The sequence below is a fragment of the Mirounga leonina genome, unplaced genomic scaffold (assembly GCF_011800145.1).
Source record: "Mirounga leonina isolate KUSES-001 unplaced genomic scaffold, KU_Mleo_1.0 Mir_101595, whole genome shotgun sequence".
Classification (NCBI taxonomy): domain Eukaryota; kingdom Metazoa; phylum Chordata; class Mammalia; order Carnivora; family Phocidae; genus Mirounga; species Mirounga leonina.
In genome coordinates this window covers 1548383-1574529 of record NW_023270158.1, presented here as the reverse complement: position 1 = coordinate 1574529, position 26147 = coordinate 1548383, and the positions used below count along the sequence as shown (strand labels likewise).

At 44.8% G+C, this 26147-nt stretch overlaps 1 protein-coding gene across 7 annotated transcripts in view; it reads left to right on the top strand.

Moving 5' to 3' along the window:
• Positions 1-2341: 2341 nt before the first annotated feature.
• Positions 2342-26147, top strand: part of PIR (pirin) — a 103473-nt gene continuing 79667 nt past the window's right edge. The window contains exons 1-3 of one of the 7 annotated variants that reach the window (XM_034999852.1): positions 2342-2561; positions 3955-4083; positions 15327-15419. In XM_034999852.1, the coding sequence (XP_034855743.1) occupies positions 3988-4083; positions 15327-15419 (189 nt within the window). In that variant the 5' untranslated portion in view covers positions 2342-2561; positions 3955-3987. Of the gene's footprint in view, positions 2562-2636; positions 2862-3954; positions 4084-15326; positions 15420-26147 lie in introns of those variants that run through there. The other 6 variants (XM_034999886.1, XM_034999867.1, XM_034999859.1 and 3 more) reach the window with 6 other exon arrangements.

Sequence of the window (26147 nt, the reverse complement as noted above, 5' to 3'; positions counted from 1 at the left end):
GTGTGTGTGTGTGTGTATCCTTGAGCAAGTATCAGCCTGTTGAGGGTGAGGCCAGATTAGAGACATCACAAGACCTTGTCTTGAGGGCCCTGAAGGTTTTCGGCCTTTATTAGATTTCCCTGGGACATGGAGAGTGGATTGGCCAGTGGCCAACCTGAAGGCAGGAAGAGGGGCGTGGCTACCAGATAAGATGACATTAGGCGTGGAATCCACAGGATTTCAAGGTGGAAGAGTGATGGGGATAGCTTGAGTTTCAGGCCCAGGCAATTGGCTAAATGTTGACATTTTTGGTAGCAATTGCAGAACCATTTACTAAAGATTGCAAAGAGCCTGACTGAGAGTCCATATTTCTATTTTATTTGGAGAGAGTTTCAGAAGTCAGCATCATGATGATAAGTAACAATACTGTGTTATTTCATGGCACTTTTAATATTCACACGTATTAGCTCAATTAGCCTTGAATCACAGTAAGGTAGAGAGGAAGGATTTGAGTCCCACTGACATATAAAGAGTCCAGGGGAAAGTCCTTTTTCCTCTACTACCTTGTTCTTTTAGAGCAGGGGTCTGCAAACCAGGCCTGCAGGCAAGCCTGGCCCACTACCTACTTTTTACAGTCTGTGAGCTGAGAGCAGTTTTTACATTTTTAAGTGGTTGAAATTAAAAAAAAAAAAATCAAAAGAATATTTCATGACAAGTGAAAGTTATATGAAATTCAAATTTCAGTATAGTAGGGGCAAGGGCAGATCATCTCAAGATAGGGCACTTTTTTTTTTTTTAAAGATTTTATTTATTTATTTGAGAGAGAGAAAACAGAAGCAGGTGGAAGGGCAGAGGGAGAGGGAGAAGCAGGCTTACCGCTCAGCAGGGACTCGATCCCAGGACCCCAGGATCATGACCTGAGCCTAAGGCAAACGCTTAACTGACTGAGCCACGCAGGCATCCTCCCAGATGGGCCACTTTGGCAAGAAGATTATTTTGAGTTAAAAGAGATCAAAACCCAGCAGATTCAGGAAAAGCGCTTTACTTCCCCCTCAACTGCCTACATTTACATTGGAAGGGAGAGCCTGTACCAAGAAGAGAGCTATTAACAGAGGTTCCTCTTTACTTAAGAAACTTGTGTGCAGAGCAGGGCAACCTTCGTTTTACAAACATCTCTCACCTTCCTGCAAATGGGTCTTCCTTCCCTTTGTTTTCCCACGCCCCGCCCCCTCCCCTGAGCTCTGGACGCCAGATAAACCTCATGGTGCCTCAGTGTCTTTGGAATTTCAGGCTGTGTGGATTCCCTGCATTTACGAAATTAAATTTAATTTTCTCCTGTTCATCTGTCTCATGTCAATTTGATTCTTAGTCCAGCTAAAAGGATCTTGAAGGGCAGAGGAAATCCTTCCTCCCCAACAGTAACCATAATTAAAGTTTAATCAAAACAGCCACACCCATTTATTTACGGGCTGTCTATGGCTGGTTTGTTGCTACCAAGGCCACCTGGAGCAGTCTTCACAGAGAATGTATGTGGCCTGCAAAGCTGAAAACATTACCTTCTGGCCCTTTACAGAGTTTTCTGGCCCCTGTTTTAGAAATGCCACTTTCTTTCCTTTCCCCAAACCACACAATGAGCTTTCTAGTATTTAGAGGACAGAGACCGGCAGCCATGCCTATAGCCTTGGCTAAGCATCCCAGCAATGAACTAGATCGGCTCACTGGCTCCTGCAAGTCCGCACTGCTCTGGGAAAACTCTTCAGCGCCTGCCCACTGCCCTCCACGGCAACCAAGCTCTTAACCAACTGGCTCCCCACTAGAGTGAGTCTCTTTTTTAGGCAGGAGCAGAAAAGTCTGCGCTCTGAGACTTGCCCCCTCTTCCTCCCCCGTTCTAAGCGCCAAACTTTCGGGTAGTACTGAGGGCATACCAAGCTCGTTGAATTCTCACTACAACCCTACCAGGGGGGTTCTATTATCCCCATCCCCATTTCACAGCGGAAGACCTGGGGGCACAGAGAGGCTGAGCCACCGGCCCCAGCTCGCGCTGCTAACAAGCGATGGAGGCACAAACGGAACCCCCAGCGCCCTGATCGGAGCACCTGCCCGGCCCAGGGAGCCCCCAGACCCTGGGGGGGGGTCGCATCTCTCCCGGGCGGGAGGGGCGCAGAGGTCGCTGGGCGGCAGAGCCCGCAGGGGAGGGGCGGAGGGCGGCGCGAGAGGAGCCCGGCTGCCCGGAAACAGTGGGGCGTCCCTCGCCCCAAATCCCCGGAGACCCGCAGACTCCCGCCTCCCGCCCACCCGGCGGCCGCGGGCGCCGAAACGCTGAGTCACGGTGAGACGGCTGGCCCGGCGCCCTCCCCGCCCTGCGCTCAGCGCCGCCGCCCCAGCCGCCGCCGCCGCCGCCGCCGTGTGGGGACCGCAGGCCCGCGGGGGTGCTGGGCTCACGGCGCGGGACCCCGCCTTCCCCAGCCCGCCGTCGACTCCCGGGGGCAGCTCCTGGCAGGGGACGGGAGATGCTTCAGTAGGTCTCTGACACTGGGCGAAGGTGGTAGGCGGCTTTCCTGTCTGCCAAGCACTGCGATCTGGTAAGCACCTCGTCAGTTGTCCGCGTGCACAGCATTTACGGGCGGGAGTCTGGAAGGACCTAGAAGTGGCGCATGGAGGGGGAAAGCCCTTCCTAGTTGTTGTAGGTAGGTGCTGACGGTTCTGTACCGCTCTGAGGATTGAATTCACTTCTGAGCCCCACTGTCCAGCGCCCAGTAAGTATTGATTGACGGCCTGCCCCCAGGAGGACACATTTTGACGGACGGGCCGGGACTTGCGGAGTAGAGTGCTCTCAATAACAGGAGTTAACGTTCTTAGAAGGCTCACTACACTTCGTTGAGGTAGGCAGCCTTAGTACCCCTATTTCACAGATGGAAAAACTGAGGAACAGAGAGGCTTAGCAAGTGGCCTCAGGTCACACAGCTGGTACCCGGTGACGCCGGGATGCAAACCCAGGCTCTCGGGCTCTAGGGTCTATGCTTCTTGCTAAAGCATCTCTGTTGATTTGAGTAGGAATCTTTGAAGGAATGGATTCTATTTCGCTTGAAGAGTTTTAGAGATTTGGTGGTACCGTCTGCAAGCATTTGAAGTGGAAAAGATATGGATTGTGTCTGTTCTGGGATACTCCATTCGGTAGAACTCAGGCCCACAAAGAGAAAACTCTTTTGAATAATAAAGGCGGGGTATAGATTGGTCCTCAAATACAGGATGCATCGTCAAGGGCACCTCCTTTTCAGTTTCCGGCGCTCTTGAAGACTTCCTGACAAAGCTCAGATTTCTTGCCACTAAACTTCGCCCTGAACTTTAGGGATAGATGGATCTTTGAATTTGGTGACCCTCGAAGATCCTTTCAGTGCCGAGAGCTTTGACATGTTCTGGTGAGAGTCACAGACCTCATGGATTTCCTTTGTGTTCCCTTAGTCACCACGTAAATCTCAGCCTCAGGGTAGCACCTACCTTGTGGGGGCAATGTGGGGTTGGGGAGGTTGAGAAATTTCAATGAGATAAAGCAGATAAAGGGGCGCCTGGCCCAGTTAGTAGAGCATGCGACTCTTGACCTTGAGGTCATGAGTGCCAGCCCCATGATGGGCGTGGAGCCTACTTAAAAAAAAAGGAAAGCAGATAAATTGCTCATTAGTGGTAAGTGCCCAGCAGAGCTGTTATTGCTAAATCTTGTAAAAGATGGCTGTGGGATTATATGAGATTGCAAATAATTAGTGGTACTGATACATTAGTACTCGTACATATTCACCAGCATTATTGTTTAAAATTTCCTAATCCAGGTCTTGTACAGAGTAAGGAGTCAATATATTGTAGCTGTTAATATTTCGGGCAGGTCTGAATTTAATATCCTTTATTTCGTAGTCTTTGGATGTGCCCGCCTTATGATTTTTCTTTTTTGTTGCTCCTCTTTTGGCCCTCTAACCTCTACAGCTTAGCATCGGAACACTCTCTTTAGACTTCGACATGGCATCCTCCAAGAAGGTTACCCTGTCAGTGCTGAGCCGGGAGCAGTCGGAAGGGGTTGGAGCCAGGGTCCGCAGAAGCATTGGCAGACCCGAGGTATGCTGCTTGGGTGGCTGTTTCGTGCTTTCCTGCAAAAGGCACGGGGGGTGGGGGGGACACACTGAGGCTTAACTTGGGAAGAGAGGGCCCGGGAAAATCATGAGCTGCCTTGTGGGGGTGCCGTAGGAGCCAACTCTAAACTCAGCAGTTAGGGTCCCCACTGGACCAGTCCTAGCCCGAAGGGGGTTTCGCTAACATGGGTACAGAGGTCCGGCGCAGAAGGTGCAGCTGAAGCATCTTCACCCCTCTCCACGTTCCCTTGTCCTATCCTGGGTTGATCTACCAGCCTGAGCATGCACATCTCCAAACGCGCCCACCTTATAGCCCCAAGTTGACTCGCCCGCGGTTCAAAGCATCAGGGAGTAACTTTAGGTTCCAGTTCCAAATTCCCAGGGTCACGTACCCGCCTCCCCCTTGGCCAGTCAGCCTCGCCAGGGATTTGGGTTCATGGAAAAACCACTGAGACCCGACTTTGTGGACCTCCTGTGGGGACGGGGGTGCGTGAAGTCTTCTCTCATAGGAAGTGATTTTAGGTTAGGTAGAGCTCGCTCAGCATGAGAGCAGTTTTATTTGAAAATTACAGAGGACGTGGGACTTGCAGAAAAGAACATCTTATTTGCACAGAAAGGTATCAAATGGTGGTTATAGCCCAGGGAATACAGTGCTCATCGCCATCCCCGATTCCAAAAAGATTTTTTGATTGAAGTATGACTGACATATGACATTGTCTTAGTTTCGGGTGGACAACATAGCGATTTGGTATTTGCATATATTGGGAAACAGTCACCACAATCAATCTAGTTAACATCTGTCACCATACATAGACAACTTTTTTTCTTGTGATGAGAACTTTTAAGATTTACTCTCTTAGCAACTTCTAAATATGCAAAACAATGTTAATTACAGTCACCATGCTGCACATGACATCCCCAGGGCTTATTGATCTTATAACTTATTTATCTTATAACTGAAAGTTTGTACTTTTTGAACACCTTGATGTTTTTCACCCACCCCCCACCCCTCGCCTCTGGCAACAACCATTAAGCTGTTCTCTGTGTCTGTGAGCTTCGTTCATTTATTTATTTTTTGATTCCACACGTAAGTGAGCTCATACGGTATTTGGCTTTCTCTGTTTCGCTTAGCATAATGCCCTCAAGATCTACCCACGTTGTTGCACATGACAAGATCTCATTTTTTTATGGCTGAGTAATATCTCATTTTGTGTGTGTGTGTGTGTGTATACACACACATATATATTACGTTTTCTTTTTCCATTCAGTGGGCGTTTAGGTGGTTTCCGTGTCTTGGCTATTGTGAATAATGTTGCCATGAACGTGGGGGTACAGATCACTTTTCAAGTCTGTGTTTTCGTTTTCTTTGGGTGAACACCCAGAAGTGGGATCGCTGGATCATATTTTTCGGGGAACCTCCTACTGTTTTCCATAGTGGCTGCACCAATTTATATTCCTACGGACAGTGCACAAGGGTTCCCTTTTCTCCACACCCTTCCCTATACTTGTTATTTCTTGTCTTTTTGACGCTAGCCATTCTGACAGGTGTGAGGTGATCTCTCAGTGTGGTTTGGATTTGCATTTCCCTGATGATTGGTGGTGTTGAGCATCTTCCCCCCCCGCCAAAATATTTTTGAATAAAAGAAGAAGTATATTAGGGAAATGGATTCTTTTTTAAAAATGAGGTCAGTTTGTTCCTCTTCTTAAAATCTGCTCTGATATTTTCATACTCTTTCTGCCATTAGCTTCCTTTTCATCTGTGAATGTCTTTTGGGGTCCCTCAGACATTGTTTTCCAAAGGGATACACACAGACAGGATTATTCTAAGGGCTAAATGCACAGTGGATGTTGGGGAGATACAGATGGATGTGGTATCATATTGTACTAGGCCACATCACCACAGAAAAATTACAAAGAATTTGGACACGCATCAGTAAAGCCATTATTGTATGTCGAGGGTAGCTAAATCTTTAATTACTCCATCTGCCAGAACACATCTGCTGAAGGTTTCTTAATTTTTTTTTGTCTTGTGAACCTCTTTGGCGGTCTGATGAAAACAACACGTTTCTTCTCAGAATAATATTTTTTGTTTTTTTTAAAAAGATTTTATTTATTTATTTGACAGAGAGGGAGAGTGAGAGAGCACTAACGGGGAGCGGCAGAGGGAGAGGGACATGAGATCATGACCTGAGCTGAAGGCAGGTGCTTAACTGACTGAGCCACCCAGGCACCCCAGAATAATATTTTTTAAATGCAGGAAATAAAACACATAGGACTACAAAGGAAAACATATCGAAATATGGTGAACGCAGTATTACAAAAGGAATTTGTAACCTAGTAATTTTGCATTAAATAACAAGACTTGGTGGCAGGTCATATAACTATCTAATTTCAAAGCTGTGAGGAGCATGAACAAGAATAGTTCCGTATACCGGGGCGCCTGGGTGGCTCAGTCTGGTAAGCATCCAACTCTTGATTTTGGCTCAGGTTGTGATCTCAGGGTCCTGAGATCGAGCCCTGCGTTGGTCTCCGCACTCAGTGCGGAGTCTGCTCGAGGATTCTCTCTCTCCCTCTCCCCTGCTCCTCCCCCCCAACAAATAAATAAATCTTTGAAAAAGTAGTTCAGTATACTTGCAATAACTGTCATGTGATATGAAAACAGCTTTGATTTCTAGTGGTGACAGAGTCACAGATACTGGAAATTTACTCTGCTTCTTTGACTGTATTCATGACTAAAGTATTAAATTTCAGCCTGGAGATGGCTGGTGGTGACTGTTGTTCACCAGTGTCAATGTACTTAATGGTAACTGGTAAATTCTATTATGTACATTGTACTACAAAAAAAAAAAATCCAAAAGGAAAACAATTTTCAGTTAGAGGTTAGTGAAAAGAAAGACGTATTTTTTTTCCCAGCCAAGTTTATAGCTGCCCTGAATTCTATCCATGGTACCCAGTTAAGAGTCCCTGGCTGAAAACCTATGCTTTAAAGACCCCCCACATTCTACTAATTTAGAGGGTCTCCTGTGTATGCCTCTACCCTAAGGAAAAATATGCGGATCGGAATCATTCCTAATGCCACCATCCTGGTTTAATCACGATTAAGACAGAGGGTGTTTCCTTTTGTCTCCATGTAGCCGTATATTTTACATCATGGTGATTATATAAAATAAACAATTTTGTGTCCTTATTTTTTCATTTAACAGAGTAACGTAAGCACTTCCCATGGTATTATAAATTGTTCATGCACATCTTTTTTTTTTCTCTTTTGAGAGAGAGAGAGAGAGGAGGAAGAGGGAAAAGAGCAAGGTGCCAGCTAGCCATACTTTTTAAAATTTAATTTAATTTAATTTTTTAAAAGATTTTATTTATTTATTTGACAGACAGTGAGAGACCGTGAGAGAGGGAACACAGCAGGGGGAGTGGGAGAGGGAGAATGCAGGGCTTGATCCCAGGACCCTGAGATCATGACCTGAGCCGAAGGCATACACTTAACGACTGAACCACTGAGGCGCCCCAACACACACATGTGAGGCCTGGAGGGGCAGGGGGAGACAGAGAATCTTAAGCAGGCTCCACGCCCAGTGTGGAGCCCAACTCGGGGCTCGATCTCACCACCCTGAGATCACAACCTGAGCTGAAATCAGGAGTCTGACGCTTAACCGACTGAGCCACCCAGGTGCCCCCTTCACGAACATCATTTAAATAGCTGTGACGTGTTCCCATGTACAGCATACCATTATTGTCTTACTCATGGACCTACTTCTGACCATTAAAATTGTCACCATATTTTTTCAGCGCCCTGCACTCTATCAGCTTGTTGGAATGGTAGACCCCTCACCCTCCAATCAGCAGAGAAGGGAAGCACCGATCTAGTTTCAGGGCAGTACGTTTGAGACTTTTTGTGCCAACGCTTTGTCTCTGAAGAAACATCTCTGACACTTTGGAGCCCAAAGCTATTTGAGTGTAGAATTTACAACAGTGTTTGGAATGAGTGGCCCTCAGTGACCTGTTCCCTATGTGTGTAAATGAGGGAGTAGAAGTGTTTACAAAGCTTCCACTGAGCCTTTTGGTGATGAACAATAAAGAAGAGACGGAGGGGGGTTAGCTCACACCTTTTATTACGATTCTGTGTGGGTCGAGGTGGCCAAGCTAGATGTGAATGATTGCATAGTGTGATGTTAGCAGCTTCTTCGACGGTGCCCCCAAAAGGAGGGAAGCCCACGACTCATTTGTACTTGCCTCTGTCCTCCACTCCCCCTTCCAGCAGACACTCCTTGGTGGAACGTGATTTTCCTGGGACCACTCTCAGACATATTTTTTTATCACGAAGAATTTCTAACCTAGAAAAAGAGAGAAAATAGTGTAATGAATCTCCATGTCCCCAACCTCCATAGTGATCAACTCATGGACATTCTCATTTCCCCTATATCCCCCGTCCTTTCCGGCCCTCAAAGTATTTTAAAGGTGGATCATTTCATTTTACTTGTGAATATTTCAGTTTGTGTCTCTAAAAGATACAAACTTTAAAAAATAAAACTATAATCTCATTACACACTTAAAAATTATGAGTCCCTTGATATCATCAAATAACCTTGAGGAATCTTGGTCCTGATTGATACAGCCTCTGTAGATGGCGTTCTCCATTATCAGGGTCTCGGGATGTTGAGTCCAGGTGGAGGAGCATAGAGTCATAGCTCAAGTGCATTCAAGGCTGAATCTAGATCTCAGTCTGGACTACGTACTGGCAGTTTCCTTCTGCCTTTTCATCGTTTCTGTCGGGCCCCTGTCTAGATGCTGAGTAGGCCCAGGAGGTAGTCTGAGTTGCTGGAGTCTGCCTTCGATGGGCCTTTCCCTTCTGCTCCTGCCATGTTGCCTTGATATAGGCTGGCGTTTTGTGGGGTGTTGGGAGGGTAGGCCTTCAGTTGGTACCAGGCTGCCGCCAAGGCATTATTGCCTTTCTCTCAGTTAGCATTAGGTTCAAGCTGTGTAACAAAGTAGCCACTAAAAACCAGTGGTTTACATATGTAAGGATTTGTGTTTCTCTTTCGAAAACCCAAGGTCTAGGGTGGGCCTGAAGCCCTCCCACTTTTCAGAGACCCATGCTTAGTTCATCATTTTTAGTACTTTCTTTCTTTCTTTTTTTTTTTTTTAAAGATTTTATTTATTTATTTGAGAGAGAGAGAATGAGACAGAGAGAGAGAGCATGATGGGGGAGGGTCAGAGGGAAAAGCAGACTCCCTGCTGACATAAGGGAGCCCAATGCGGGACTCGATCCCGGGACTCCAGGATCATGACCTGAGCCGAAGGCAGCCGCCTAACCAACTGAGCCACCCAGGCGCCCCTTTTTAGTACTTTCTTAAGTACATCACCTTGTGGCCCGAGACAGCCGTTGGGGCAATAGCAACCATTTGCCCTTGGGTGCAGAGAGGAGGAAGAGGGAAAAGAGCAAGGTGCCAGCTAGCTATACTTTTTAAAATTTAATTTAATTTTATTTTTTAAAAGATTTTATTTATTTATTTGACAGACAATGAGAGACAGTGAGAGAGGGAACACAGCAGGGGGAGTGGGAGAGGGAGAATGCAGGGCTTGATCCCAGGACCCTGAGATCATGACCTGAGCTGAAGGCGTACACTTAATGACCGAACCACTGAGGCGCCCCATCCTTTTTTTAACATATATAAAGGGTTTCCCTAAAAGGCTTACCCAGCAACTTCTACATACCCCCCATTAGCCAGATTCAGTCATGTGATCACACCCAGCTACGAGGGTGCCTAGGGACCTAACATAAGGACCACTCGGGATGTTTGTAGTACTTTCTATGCACACGGAGTTATTCTAGATGGAGTGGAGCATCATAAAAAAGCACAATGTTGGCCCTATCCGCAAGGAACTGACATTCCTGGTAGGTATGCGCGTTTCCTGATTTAAATAAAAGGCCAGGCAGCTGGAGCTTTACTAAGGGAGTACCACAGACTGGAGGGGTGGTGGCCACAGCTCTTGACTGGCCTTCTCCGGACATCAGAAGAAATAGCTTGGAAGCTGCCACCTGCAGGAAGGAAAGGACGTTCTCCTATTGTTCAAAAACTTTGAAAAGATCATCAGTTTAATATGTAGAGAGAGAAGGATGTGGATGAGTTGGTGACCACGTCAAAACGTAGAAAATCCGAGTTCTATCAATCAAATCCTGCCTACAGATCATAAGGCATGCCCTTGACATGCCCTTGAATACTTGCTAAATGTTTACTGAATGTTAGGAACTTGATTTTTTTTTTTTTTTGACAGTTTATTTGTTTATTTGACACAGAGAGAGCACAAGCAGGGGGAGCTGCAGAGGGAGAGGGAGAAGCAGACTCTCCGCCGAGCAGGGAGCCCGATGCAGGACTCGATCCCAGGACCCTGGGATCATGACCTGAGCCAAAGGCAGATGCTTAACCGACTGAGCCACCCAGGCGCCCCTCGAATGTTAGAAACTTTAATAAAGCCTGATACTCAACACTTTAATAAAGCCTGATACTCAAATCACACTTCAGTACAGCAGTCTGATGCAAGATACTCTTGCTTGTTGGAGGAAGAGTGTCTCCCACTTGTGCCCCATCTCTTGGCCGTAAACACTTCATCCTTCTGGCTCTCCTCAGCCAGCCTCCGGCTTCTGCAGGCTTTTCCTCGTGCTACCTTTCTTCCTGTGTCTGTCCCTGCATCGTGGATTGGCAGCCAGAAGGTTCGAATGTGCGATCGATATAGAACAAACAGTCCTTGCCAAGTGATGACTATCGTCCTGTGAGCGGTGGGTGGTGATGAGAGTGGGCTTGGCAAGAAGGAACCTCAGCTTTTCACGATTTATTTAACAGCAGCCCATATTTGCTCATGTGAAACTCTTTCCATTTTTTTTTTTTTAGTTTTTTTTTGTGTGTGTGTGTGTGTGTTACAGTATTTTTACTTCTCTGCTGAAGGTATAGTGGATGGTCTATTAGCTTCAGTGATTTGATATTTATGTCCATTATGAACTGCTCGCCACCACAAGCCTGGGCCCCATCTGTCAGCAGACAGCGTTGTCACAGGTGTTATCGACTGTATTCCCTAGGCTGTCCTTTCCATCCCCCATGACTGACTTATTTTGTAACTGGAAGTTTCTACCTCTTCATGCCCTTCACCTATCTGTTGGACGCCAAACTGATACCAAGAAGCAATACATATTCATCTCCTCTTTACCCACATTTTAATATCATAGAACCCTAATAGTGTAGAACTAAAAAGCCATCTTAAGAAGCCATCTGAAGCCTTTTTTGCATGTGGGGAAACTGTGGCTCAGAGACTTGTTGGTGCGCTGTAGCAGATCCCCACCCATCTGTGTCAGACCTACTGCGCTCCAGGCATTGGACCAGCTGCTCACCGTTCATTGTTTCCAGTCCTTTCAGCTACGTCTTATCCCGTGAGAGGAAAAAGAAATAATATGGGAGGAGGATTTTCACCCTCCTCCTCCCAGCCCTGGTTCCATTCATGGGCTTTCATTGAGCTGAAGTGGAGTTATGAGTGACAGGATAAAATTGAAAAGATCCAGGAGTGATTTTCACTGGAAGGGGTAGGAGAGTTCCTGGTGGGAGAGAGAGTCCATTCCAGAAGGTGAGAGGGTATGAGGGTGTGAGGAGTTGAGTGAGAGGAGATGGAAATATTGGGGACGTGCTGGAGAGCAGTGAGGGCGGTTTGAAATGGACCTTGAGGTTGATGTGCCCTCTTGGGCATTTGGGGGAGAATTCAGTAAATGTTTTCCTGTTCAGTTACCTTTTAATATTTCACTACATGAAACGCCGACTGAGATGGGCTTAAAGGGGCCCAGCTTTTTATGGGTGACAGTCCACATTTTAAAGTGAAGGACCTGAGACTTGGTTACGTGAAAAACTTGCAGCAGCTTGTTGAATTTATGTGTGTGTACAGTATATGGTGTGTGTGTGTGTGTGTGTTTTCCCATGGAGAGTGAAAATAAGAGTAGAAACCAGAGCCAGGGACAAAGAGAGGGTCTAGTACTCTCATTTCTAGCAGCATGATCCAGTAGATACCCTGAAACAAACACGTAACTTGAAAATGTAATTAGCTCAGCTGCTGGGAAGCTGGAGAACGTCTTAGAGTCCAAAAACAGTGAGAAAGAAAGAAGAAACTCTGAATGGTTTCATAGCCATTAGGGCAATGGAGTCAGTATTTTAAAAGCCTGTTACAAAGACAACAGGTCCAGATGATTTTACAAACAGATTTCACCCAATATTTAAGATACAGATACAGGAGATGAGGCTCCCGGGAGTCCCCCCTCACTTCATGAAATGACATTGCCTTGCAGTCAGCAGCAGATGACAACAGACAAGTGAAAGGATCGCTTTTATACACATTTTTGCAAGAATCATAAGCAAAATATTAACCACTCAGACACAGCAGTGTATAAAAAAGATAATACATCACCACAAAGTTTGGATTGTCAGAATGTAGCAAATTTACTTTAATGTTGGAAAATCTATTTACATAATTTACCAACAGTAAAAGACTACAGGAAATAAAAGGCATCTCAATAGTGCAGAAAAAGCATTCAATAAAATTCAACAACTGTGTATATTCAAAAAATTAGTAAACTAGAAATGGAAGGGGAATTCTTTTATCTTATGAAGGGAATCTGCAGAAAGCCTGCATTAAACAACCTGTGTGCTGGTCAATCTTGAAAAAGCAATCTATATAAAATCCGGGAGAAAACAAGGACATCTATTACTGTCATTTCTACTCAGCATTGTTGTAGATGCGCTAGCTTGCAAAAAAACAAGAAAAAGAAACAGAACGTGTAAAGATTGAAAATGAAGGGGCGCCTGGGTGGCTCAGTCGTTAGGCGTCTGCCTTCGGCTCGGGTCATGATCCCGGGGTCCTGGGATTGAGCCCCGCATCGGGCTCCCTGCTCGGCGGGAAGCCTGCTTCTCCCTCTCCCACTCCCCCTGCTTGTGTTCCCTATCTCGCTGTCTCTCTCTCTCTCTCTGTCAAATAAATAAATAAAATCTCAAAAAAAACCCCCAACAAATCTAGGGGTGCCTGGGTGGCTCAGTCATTAAGCATCTGCCTTGGGCTCAGGTCATGATCCCAGGGTCCTGGGATCGAGCCCCACATCGGGCTCCCTGCTCTGCGGGGTGTCTGCTTCTCCCTCTCCCACTCCCCCTGCTTGTGTTCCCTCTCTGTGTCTCTCTGTCAAATAAATAAAATCTTAAAAAAAAAAAAAAAGAAAATGAAGGGGAAAGCCCATTATTTGCTGATGGGTGTTAGTTGGAATATTATCCCCAAATATTAACTGCCCACCCCCCCATGGGATTATACACTCCCCCCCCACTTTTAGGTACATTACCTGTGAGTCCCATAGGCAGGGTTTAAGTGCCCTCCTCCTGCCTTGGGCTTGGCCATGTCACATGGTGTGACCAATGGGACATGTTAATGTGATTGCGCACTATTTGGCTTGGCTTCCATTTGCTCCTGTCCTTGGTTATGAGCATGTCCTAGATAGTGGCCACTGTTTCAGCTTGGGTTGGAGAATGAGAAGCCATGTGGAGGCCAGCAAAACCCAGAAAAACGGCAGCCTGCCACAGTTTTAATCTAATGCAAGCAAAAGTAATTTGTGAACTACTGGGCAAAAGCTTATTGATAAATACACGGGTGATCTGAATGTCCACAAAGAAAACCCAAAAGAAGCTACAGATAGATTATTAAAATTAATAAGAGCTTAGCAATGTTCAAAAATCACTTTTCTATTCACATTTTTAAATCCCTAGTAGCATATACTGTTCAAGAACATAATTTAAAAATCCTATTTACAATGTCATTAAAACTGTTAGCTACAAAACCTTTAAAATATATATATACAAAGTCTTTATGGAGAAAATTACAAATCCTAGTGAAAAGCATTTTAAAAGCCCCAAATAGATGGAGATAACTATGTTTATGTATAGGAAACCTCAATATTATATGAATATCAACCTTCCCTAGGGGCACCTGGGTGGATCAGTCAGTTAAGCATCCTATTCTTGATTTCAGCTCAGGTCATGCTCTCAGGGTCATGGGATGGAGCCCTGGCCTGCTTAAGATTCTCTTTCCCTTTCCCTCTGCCCCTCTCCCCATGTTCATGTGCGCACGCTCTTTCTCTCAAAAAAAAGGCCAGTCTTTCCCAGTTGGCCCATAGACTCAAAGTGATTCCAATCAGAAGTCCCAACATTTTTATTTCTATAAGCTTTTAAATTTAATAAAATTTTTATAGAATAACAAATGGCCGAGAATAACCAAGACACGCTGATGACTGCCTGATCTGTTTCTGCCTCTCATTTGAGCTCGAGATTTATCTTCAGTTGCCTTCGACCTTATGTACAATATACTGGACACTAACGATACATAGTTAAAACAGATAACAGATAACATTTATGTAGATATCTCAAAGTCAGCATGACCTAAAATGACTACCTAAAATAGCGATTTCAGGGCTGCGGCTTCTGTTAGATTCCTTGTGCTTCTGGATGCCGCTCCCATCTTCCTAGGCACCACAGCTAGAGATCTGGGGGGCATCCAGTGCTCTTCCTGTTTCTCATTCTCCATCTCTACTGCTGTTGCCTAAGTGGACCTGTGTTTTTGCCCGGACTAGTGAAAGTGCCTTCTGAATACTCTTTGTCTCCGGTCTCTTCCTTCTCCCAACCATCTTCCCACTTGAATGCTGAGTGATCTTTCTAAATCTGATCTTCTTAACCTCTGATTAAAACCCGTCACCTTCAGGATAAAACCCCAACTCCTCTAAGATTCGGCCTCTATCCTCAGCCCATCTCCCATCGTAATTTCATGTGTATCTTTGCCCAGATGGAGTAGTCTAACATATGTGTTAAATTGTCTTCCTCCAGAACGTTTATGATAATGCAATCACTGATTTTTTGCATCTGTTCAGGATAGACAGTATCTTGTTTGTGCTTAACCATTTAGATCTTAGATGATCATGAAATGTTTTTCCTCTCTTTGTACTTCTTATAAAATCAGCTCTTTAACTTAGCCGGTGTGTGTGTGTGTGTGTGTGTGTGTGTAAGTAGTTCTTTCCTGAAAGTAATTTGCACTGCAAAAGTTTCTCATTAGCTATGTCGTTTTCAGTGAGTTTTGCTAGATCTGTCCATGAATATTAGCTGCTATAGTGTGGTTTAAAAGGCATGTCTAATCTGCTGGATTTAATTTTTATTTCAGTTAAAAAATCTGGATCCATTTTTACTGTTTGATGAATTTAAAGGAGGTAGACCAGGCGGATTTCCTGATCACCCACATCGAGGTTTTGAGACAGTAAGTAAAATAATTTGACTGCAGAAGTGAGTATTTTTGAATTTGCCTCTGTTATTACATCTAGTAATCATTTCTTTTTTTGGTAAAGATTTATCTATTTGAGAGAGAGAGAAAGAGAGAGAGCGTGCACAAGTGGGGGGGTGCAGAGGGAGAGAAACTCTCAACCAGACTCTGAGCTGAGCACGGAGCTGTCTCGGGGCTCCATCTCATGACCCTGAGATCACAACGTGAGCCAAAACCAAGAGTTGGACGCTCAACCGACTGTGCTACCCAGGCGCCTCAAAATTTAATACTCACTTCTTTTTTTAAATATTTATTTATTTAAGTAATCTCTACACCCAATGTAGGGCTCAAACTCACGACCCCGAGATCAAGAGTCGCATAGTCTTCCGACTGAGCCAGCCAGGTGCCCGTAGTAATCACTTCTAATAGAAAACTCAAAGTTAGAAACAGTGAATGATAGTTAAATTAATGTATAAGTTCTTAGTTATAGACTAGCTACTATGGCAAGCCGCATACTTTACATGAAGTATATTCAAATTTAAATATTTACTGTTTTTAATATTCTTTGAATTTGTGCCACTGGAGACATTTTTATTTGAGCAGTTAGTAAAGAACAAGAATTGGCTTCTGGGCCACCTGGATGGCTCTGTCAGTTGGGCATTGGACTCTTGATTTCGGCTCAGGTCATGATCTCAGGGTTGTGGGATTGAGCCCCATGTGGGGCTCATGCGCTGGGCATGGAGTCTGCCTGGGATTCACTTTCTCCCTCTCCTTCTGCCCCTCCCCCACCTCTAAAAAGAATAAATAAAAAAAGAGTGGGCTTCTTAAAATATTTATATAATTAAAATAATTTCTGAGAGAAGAAACAATTTAAGATGTAATTTAAATAATTTTATGTAGAAAACTAGTTTTTCTTCAAGAATATTCAGAAATGTTTAATCTCATGTAATATTTTAAACTCCAAAGACAATCCAAAGAACACTATTAGTAATTTAAAGTCAGTTCTCAGGAATTATAGACTCAAGGGCTGAAATAGAACACAGCCTAAAAATTAGGATTTTTAAGGTCATACCAATACATTTATAAATTTAACTGTAAGATTTGTAGCGATTGTGCTGAACACTTATTTTCAGTTTTAGATAAGGAGATAAAAATGTATAATGCAATATTGTGGCACTTTAAAAGATTCTCATTCTCCACATGTACCTCTATTCTGGGAAAACGCAGGGACAGTTAATGAGAAAATGTAGCCATCTGCTCCGTGGGAAGAACCTGTATTAGGAAACAGAGCAGGGCTCAGTGTGTTTGTCAAGCCAATTATTGAATGAATAAATATTTACTAAAGACTGGTGCATGAAGATATTGGTGTCAGGCGATCTTTTGTAGGTTGGGGGGGTGTGTGTGTGTGTTGGCGGAGGGAGGGAGCCTAAGGAAGAAGGAGGCTTGGCACTTGCTTCCAATTCATAATCTGGTTAAGGAGGTGAAAGATGGACCAGTAAAGAGTTAACCACTGCAGTGTAAATGTTGAGTAAACCAAGAAGCTTCTGGAAATAATATGAAGGATCAAGGTAGTTGGACCGGTCTCCCTTTCTCACATAGCCATTGGCCTTCCAGTTCTCTTGTCTGTTAGCACTCTGGGGGCATTGTGTCTTGCCTTACAACAGTAATGGAGACCATTCCTTTCACTTACCCTACAGCCATGCTGGATTCTGACTCGGTTCCCAGAACACGTCTCCCCACAGTGCTCCTCTGCTTCTGGTATCAGGACATTCTCGCCACTTCCTCACACAGCTCCGTTACCATCGTACTAACCCCTCAAAGTCTTTTTAGATGTCATTGTCTCCATCAAGTGTCATAGGACAATCTCAAGAGGGTGCACTTTCTCCTTCGTTGGGTCCCCATAGCATTCTGTTTTTACTAGTCTCATGCACATGAGACATTTACGGTGGCCTCGATCATATTCTGTCAGGGATTAGGGTTAGGAATTGCCTCAACCTCCCCTCCCATAGTCCAGAGGACTATAAATTGCTTCAGCTGAGATAATCCCACACCTCTCCATGTTCTGCAGGTGGAGATACTCAGTAACTCCCGGCTGAATTTAATTGGATAAGGAAGAGTTTTTGCTAACTTCGATGAGTATATTAAATAAAACGAATGATGGCATACATTGCTTTCTTTTCCATTACGGAAAAGGAAACTTAATTGCCTTTATAAACTGCAATTTATAAATTGTAAGGTGCTCAACTTTAAACCGTGAAGGAGTTCAGCTGTAGCATACTGGTGTTTGGCCCTTGACTTTTGAGTAAGAATTTTCCTTCCTTAAAACCGAAGTTATAATTACAGTCAATACTCATTATGTGTGGATTCAGGTACTGTCTTAGGTGCGCCTTCCCAGCTGAGGGCGGACGAGGCCACGCTGCCTTCTCGTTTCAGCTCCGACTGTAAACAGGTGTCCTTGCGGTCTACTCAGTGCCACATCTTCCACACTTCTGTGCTTTTTGTTGGTGAGTTCACTGTTTAAAATAGTTCCCAAGCATAGTGCTGGAGTGCTGTCTAGCGTTCTAAGTGCAAGAAGGCAGTGTTGTGCCTTTTGGAGAAAGGAGGTGTGTTAGATAGTTCTGTTCAGGGTTGAGATAGAGGGCTGCTTGCTGAGTTCAGTGTTAATGAGTCATTACCTTGACCTAATGAGTCAAGGTAAAGATACCTTTAAAATGAGGTATCTTTAGGGCGCCTGGGTGGCTCAGTTGGTTAAGCGACTGCCTTCGGCTCAGGTCATGATCCTGGAGTCCCGGGATCGAGTCCCGCATCGGGCTCCCTGCTCAGCGGGGAGTCTGCTTCTCCCTCTGACCCTTCTCCCTCTCATGCTCTCTGTATCTCATTCTCTCTGTCTCAAATAAAGAAATAAAATCTTTAAAAAAAAAAAAAAAATGAGGTATCTTTAAACAGAAACACACATAAGACAAGGTTATATATTGATTGGTTGCTGAAAATGCTGTGGTTAGAGGCTCCAGGGGACCAGACCCTGTATTTCCCCAAGAGCTTTGGTTCGGTGTTCATGAATCTGATGATCATGGCAACTTTGTAGAACTACCGGGAAAAACTAGAATCAACTGTATCCGTTTTTCCCAGGCGTGTAGGTAAGCCGAGGGCTCCTCTGTCTCTTAATGTGAATGTTAAAAGTCTGCAGTTCAAAACAGGGCCTACTTGTAGGCTCTCATCAACTCCTCCTGGCTCATTTTCTACAGGCTTGGTATAAAGTTTGAAAAGGCTAATTAGTATAAAGAAGGGAGCTAGGGGGCGCCTGGGAGGCTCAGTGGGTAAAGCGTCTGCCTTCGGCTCAGGTCATGATCTCAGGGTCCTGGAATCAAGGCCCGCATCGGGCTCCCTGCTCACTGGGGAGTCTGCTTCTCCCTCTCACTGTCCCTCTGTGCTTGCTCACGCGGTTTCTCTCTTCTCTCTTTTCTTATGCCTGGAGAAATACAAGCATTCCCTGAATGTTGACGTAATGGGTGCATTTTCAGGATCAGTGGTCCTCAAAACAGGCTGGGAGCTACGTGAGTCAGTGCCATGCTGACGGACATTAACTTTTTAAAATAAAAGTGCAATTCTGTTGTACTAACACATGAATATAAAATATAAATAGATATATACATTAGGAGTGTATGCTCACTTCTTAAACTAATAGTGATATGTGATCAAAGAAACGTGGAGAATATCATCCTACAAAATTCTTATTACCTTGAGTGTGAACTGTGAAACTGGGACCTCAGGCTCCCCCTCTGATCTGCGGATGCACATTCTGCATTTCATCAACATCCTCGAGTTGCAGTAAGACTGGAGAAGCGCCCATCTAGATAATCTTCGAAACCAGAAATACCGTAATTCTATAAGAGCCAGGACCTGATTTTACTGAGTTAGCGGGTAATCGTTTCTTTTTAACTTAATGGTTTGGATGACTATAGCTTTTCTGTTCAAAACTTGCCTGACAATTGAGGGAGAAGGAATGTGCTGGAAAAGGAGGCACAGCTGGAGGTCACAAGACAAGGGGGAAAAATGCATTCAGTATTTCCTGTCGGGAGTTAGGACTCTGGGGAGCCCTGTTTTCAAAAGGCCTGAGTGGTAAAGGGTGGAATAATTTTGTAGTTACCTATTTCTGGTCAGGCATCATATCTTGATTTGCTTAGGGCGGCTATGAACAATCAGAAACATAATGATCTGAAAAACCCATGCCCTGCCCAAGTTTAGTTTAGCTTGAAAAAGCAGCGCTTGAAGTTCAGTGCACCATTGATGAATTTTTCACCTGTTCTGAGAAGAAACGTGTTTTGTGCCTTTCAAAATCATCCTTTAAATTACAGCCTCAGGACTTTCCTGGTTCCAGCACTGAAAGTCCCATGCTCCTGGGAACCCCTCAGTCCCGGGGAAGGTGGCATGGTCTGTCACTCCCCTGTGGGGACATTTACGAAACCGTCATACTTCAGGGACATTTAAGGATGACCTCGTCGCTTATGTGCTTAGCTGGGCTTGGGAGTGTTTTTTCAAGTTTTTCCCTACAAGCCTCAGCAGGCTTTTTGATTTTGCCCAGGAGAACAGACCGGTCCTGTTTGCAAGGGTGTGCCCATCGGAAAGGCCACACTCCTATTCGCTGGATGGCAGCCAGCAGCATTTGCATGCAACGCCTGGACCATATCCTGGTGAGGAAGGGAAGGGTGCTGGTGATTCACACCTCGAGCCCACACAGCCTGTTTTTTCTAGCTTGCTGTGTACTCTCAAAACCAAGCCATAGCAATTGTTGAAGCCAAGCTGGGGGTTGGGGGGGACAAAAAACTTGATTAAAGTCAAAACCCATTTTGCAAAGACAAAAACTTACTCTAGGAAAACTGGGAAAGAAGGGTACTTTCTCAATATCATGAAGACTCTTCAGTGAACTTCTCGTGTTGTGTCTTAACACTGAGATATTAGACTTAATCCTGCTAATTTGAGGAAAAAAAGAGATAAGGCTCTCTACCAGCACCATTACGATTTAATAAGGCTCTGGAAGCTTCGGAGCTACTCAGTCACAGCTGTCGGAGAGGAGGAGGAAAAATTATTTATTTGTAGGTAATACGGTACTAAAAGCAAACCCTACAATGGCCTCATCCAGCTTTGGGTGGTGATGTTGATTGAAGGAGGATGGAGGGCACAGGATTTGTCCAGAAGCTGTGCTTACCGTGCACGCATGTAGGTTTTAGCTTCTGTGTGTGTTTGGCATGATTTGGAGTTGAGGCTCAACAGATTATAGTAAGGAAGCGAAAGCCACCTTCACCTCTCTCTGTGCTAAGAGTATCAACCAAAACCTCTTAGTAAGTGGCTGGATATAAAATCACTCTGTGAAGATTACTCACTTTATTGCATGAAAGCAATAACCAGATAGAATGGGGGAAATATCCCCTTCCTAGGAGAAATATCTCCTTCCTAGGAAATATCCCCTCTCCGTATATCTCAGAGGAAAAAATTATGCCCCTTTAAACACAGTAATCCTACTTCTAGAAGTCTAAATAATTTTCTGGAAAAAAAAAAAAAACAAAGTAAGAACAAAGGCTTACTGTACAAATGTTTATTCCAATTTTAAAAAGTTGGAAAAAAGGGGAACAAAGTAAGTGTCCAAAATAATAGGGGAATCATTATGTGTCTGGAAATGACATATAAGGAAGTTCTATATTTGGAAGATGGCATATTCAACATCATTTATAAAAGCAAATATTGGAAATAATTTACATTTTCCTTGATCATGGGCTGCTTAAATCAGGGCTTCTCAACCTGGGCACTAGTAATATTTTGAGAGGATACCTGCTGTGGGGGCTGTCCTGTACATTGTAGGGTGTTGAGCAGCATCCCCGGGCTCTACTCACTAGAGGCCTGCAGCTCCCCCCACTTCCAGTGGTGACAACAAAAAATATCTCCAGATATTGCCTGCTTTGGGGGAGTGGGGCCACCCAGTGGCCCCCAGATGAGAACTAGTGGTTTAAACACATGTGTCCATACAATGACATATACATGACATACTACATAGTAATTAAGAAGAATGCCACAGCTTGATCCATTCTAATCTAGAATAATCTCCATGATAGTTGGAAAGTGACAGAATTATTGTGGCATAGTGTAGGATTTATATAAAAAACAAAAAACTATACCTTTATTCTTTTTAATTTTTTTATTGCATTTTTTTAAGGACTTATTTATTTATTTGAGAGAGAGGGTGTGCTCGTAAGCCTGCTTGGTGGGGGGCAGGGAAAGGGGAGAGGGCGAGGGAGATTGAGAATCCCAAGCAGACTCGTCTTGAGCTGAGCCCAGAGCCCAACTCGGGGCTCGATCTCACGACCCCGAGATCATGACCTGAGCCGAAATCAAGAGTCAGACACTCAACAGACTCCCAACTGTGCCACCCAGGAGCCCCTACCTTTATTTTTAAAAAATGGTTTATTGGGCGCCTGGGTGGCTCAGTTGGTTAAGCGACTGCCTTCGGCTCAGGTCATGATCCTGGAGTCCCGGGGTCGAGTCCCGCATCGGGCTCCCTGCTCGGCGGGGAGTCTGCTTCTCCCTCTGACCCTCCCCCCTCTCATGTACTCTCTCTCATTCTCGCTCTCTCAAATAAATAAATAAATCTTTTAAAAAAATGGTTTATTATCATTGGTATTATGGGCAAGCTGGGCTATTTTAATAAGTGATTATTTCTACGTGCTACATTAATGCAAAGAAAATAAAATTCAAAAATTCACGTTACAAGTCCAAAAGATGGCGCTTAGAAAATAAACGCTTAATGACAGATACAGATACATACTCATGAGGCTTTTTGAAAATATTTAGCGGTTTTTAGTATTTTCACAATATTGTGCAACTATCACCACTGATTCCAGAACATTTTCATCAACCCCCAAAGAAAGCCCATACTCACCGAGAGTCCCTCCCCACCCCCACACCCCCTAGCCTGTAGCAACCATGCTTTCTGTCTCTATGGGGTTGCCTATTCTGAACATTTCATATAAAAGGAATGCTACGATATGTGGCATCTTGTGTCTGGTTTCTTTCGCTTGGCAAATGTTTTCAAGGCTCATCCATGTTGTAACATGTGTCAGAACTTAATTCCTTTTTATGGCTGAATAATTATCTACTGTATGCATCTGCCACATTTTGTTTATTCAGTCATCTCTTGACGGACATTTGGGGGATTCCCACTTAGGCCTTGATTCTTGGGTATGCCTAAATTACCTCTGAGAGGACACCCAGGAAGCCGGGCCTGTGCCTTCCAGGGAAGGTTGAGTGATGAGTGATGAGAAAGAGTTCATTTTCACTCTAACCCTCTTTTTCTTGTGGTACCTTTGCAGTTTTGAGCCACGTGTGTTGGTTACTTAAATATCACTATTTTCAGAATTCCCTCTTCACATATCATATTTGAAGATCAACAGTGCTCTCGTGGCTGGTGAAGATCCTGATGCCCCCTGGCCCTCTGGGAACTCGTGCTCAGGCCTCCAACTTGGGTCTGCCCTCTCCACATAAAATCAGCCAGTCCACCAGTTAAGCTAATACTGTATGCCAGTGTGTAATGGGGAGGGTGACCCAGGGGCAGCTTCCTTTAGGAGACATTTGTGTGCCGTTAGAGGGTCCCACAAAATGTAAAGGAATGCCTCAGATTAAAAAGCATGACATTCTCCTCTTTAACACTTCCTTGGCCAAAAGGAAATTAGAATCGTGTGTGTGTGTGTGTGCGCGTGTGCGCAAGCGTGCACGCACACGTGAAGGTGAGTTCAGAAGGGGTGGGGGCAGGGGACTTCTAGTTTGCCAGACTGTCAGAAAACACTTAAGGAGGAGCAAGAGAAGTCCCGTTGATGAAGTTTCACATTCTGAGGGAGAAGCTAGCATTTCTCACAGAAAGGTCTGGGAGAGTTTCAAGGCGGGGGGATTTGGCCATTTAGTACAACCTTAAGGAATCAGATACAAGTCTCTGGACAATGGAGGAAAAGGTAGAGGGCATGGTATGGGGATACACTAGAAATAGTGAGTAAGGAAGTCAGACTTAAAAATTGGATGTGTAGGGGGTGGGGGGAGCCTGGCTGGCTCAGTAGAGCATGTGACTTTTTTTTTTTAAGATTTTTATTTATTTGACAGATTGAGAGAGCAGGAGAGCACAATCACTGGGAGCGGCAAAGAGCATGTGACTCTTGATCTCAGGGTTGTGAGTTCAAGCCCCACGTTGGGCCTAGATGGAGCTTACTTAAAAAAATAAATAAAATAAAAGCTCTGTGGGATACATGTTTAAAAAATTGGATGTGTAGGGTTGGGGTGGGATTAAAGCTATAGGTTGGGCTGTTATTGGGGAAGGTCTTCACAGCAGTGCTTGAGCTCCAGTTACGAACAGATGGCCACTGTTTTCTATCCCGACACTCCCAAGTTAATGCTGTCCTTCTAAATTAGCGCCATCTTAAGTCTAAAAGTTGGGATTTGAGACTGTGTGTGTCAGGTTCTCAACCAGGGGTGACCCTGCCTCCATGAGGTCAGTGTGGCAGTTTCTGGAGACATTTCTGGTTAATACCAGCTGGAGGGAGCCACTGCCATCTAGTGAGGAGAGGCCAGGAATGCTGCCCACCATCCTGCAGTGCAGGGGCCTGTTCCCACAGCAGAGAATCCAACCCCGGCCTATGTCAAGAAGCACGGGTCACACGCGGGAAAGTAGCAGTGAACTGAAATGTTCTTCAAAAGCAATCCATATGAATTCCCAGCAGCTTTCCCCATCTGCCCCGCCCCCACCCCATTACAATTACAAACAGAAACCACTCATGTCTGAGAGACTACACTCCTAGAGTTCTTAAGTAGACACTTCTGGAAGACGGGACGTGATAACGACCGTAAACCAGTCATTACACCTCCTTTCATGTCGCTAAATAACGCTTTTGAAGTGAGACTGAAATTAAGTCCAGAGTAAATGAACAGAGATCATTACGTGATGCAAAGCTCCTTGCCGGGGTGCCTGGGTGGCTCTGTCGGTTAAGCGTCCGACTCTTGGTTTCAGCTCAGGTCATGATCTCAGGGTCGTGAGATCGAGCCCTGTGTCGGGCTCCACTCTCTCTGTGTGGAGTCTGCTTATGACTCTCCCTCTCCCTCTGCCCCCCCAAAATAAATAAATCTTTTAGAAAAAAAACTAAACTCCTTGTAAATCTTCAACACTATTAGCCAAGCTGCTTCAGAATTCTCCATCAATAGACTCTCTTAAAATGAAATGCCTGAGGGGCGCTTGGGTGGCTCAGTCATTAAGCATCTGCCTTCAGCTCGGGTCATGATCTCAGGGTCCTGGGATCGAGCCCTGCATTGGGCTCCCTGCTCAGCAGGAAGCCTGCTTCTCCCTCTCCCACTCCCCCTGCTTGTGTTCCCTCTTTCCCTGTCTCTCTCTCTCTGTCAAATAAATAAATAAAAATCTTTAAAAAAAAAATGAAATGCCTGACCATATGGGACTAAACCCAAAGGAAATTTGCCATGCAGTATGAGCTACCAGCTTTATGAGAAGGTCCACATGCCTTCTGTACGTTACCTCCAAGCTTCACAACAATGCTGAAAAGTAGGAATTGTTCTCCCCCCCCCCCCATTTTACATACGAGGAAACAGAGGCTCAGAAGTGGTGACTTGTCAAGGTCACACAGCCCACGTAGGGGTGTGGGGGGGCCCATCCGATCCCAGGCCCACACCTGTCCACTCTCCATGCTACCACTCCCTCTGGAACAGAGTTCCCCTTCTATACATCTGATATTGTCTCAAAACATTGTCAAGTTAATACCATTAGAAATGAGATTGGACCTGTGACATGGATCCCCAGCTGTGAACACCTCAAGAGTCTCTCTGTTACTTACTGTGGGACCCAGTGCTTTTGTGGTTCAGGGATCCCAACTTCCTGCTTTAATTGTTTCTGGCCTTTTACTACAGCCTACAAATTCTTTTCCTCCTTCTCTGTACTTTTTTGCCCCATACACCCCAGCTTTTCCCCAGTAGTGCAATTTTTTTTTAAAGATTATTTATTTATTTGAGAGAGAGTGCAAGCCCATGAGCAGGAGGGAGAGGGAGAAGCAGACTCCCCGCCGAGCAGGGAGCCCCATGCAGGGCTCGATCCCAGGACCCCAAGATCACGATCTGAGCCTAAGGCAGATACTCCACGGACTGAGCCACCCAGGCGCCCCCCTCAAGTAGTGCAATCTTTTAAGGACCATGTGGGGGGCTGCCTCCTCCATGAATGACTCCCCCATCCCTTCAGATTCTTGCTCATCAGAATTAATCTCTTTTCCTGTGTTTCCACAGGGACTAATTGTACTTTTTCTTTTTTTTAAGATTTTATTTTTAAGTAATCTCTATAGCCAACGTGGGGCTTGAACTTGCAGCCCCGAGATCGAGTCACACGCTCCACTGACTGAGCCAGCCAGGCGCCCCTGTATTTCTTTTTAGTATTAAGTTCTCTTATCTGCATATTTTAGTCGAGTTTCCCCTGCTAGAGTGGTGGCTCCCTGAAGGTCGGGAAGGGACGATCATTGTGTTCCTTTTGGGTGATTTCTAACTTCCTGTTTATGAGTTTGTGATGACATTTCCCCTGTGCAAGCTGCAAAGAGGGGAAAAAAAGAAAGAGATTTAAAATTACCCCTAAAGTTTATTAAAAAAGGCAAAAGATAAAAAATTGACATCCTTCTATCAGGCCCCCTTATTATAAAATGT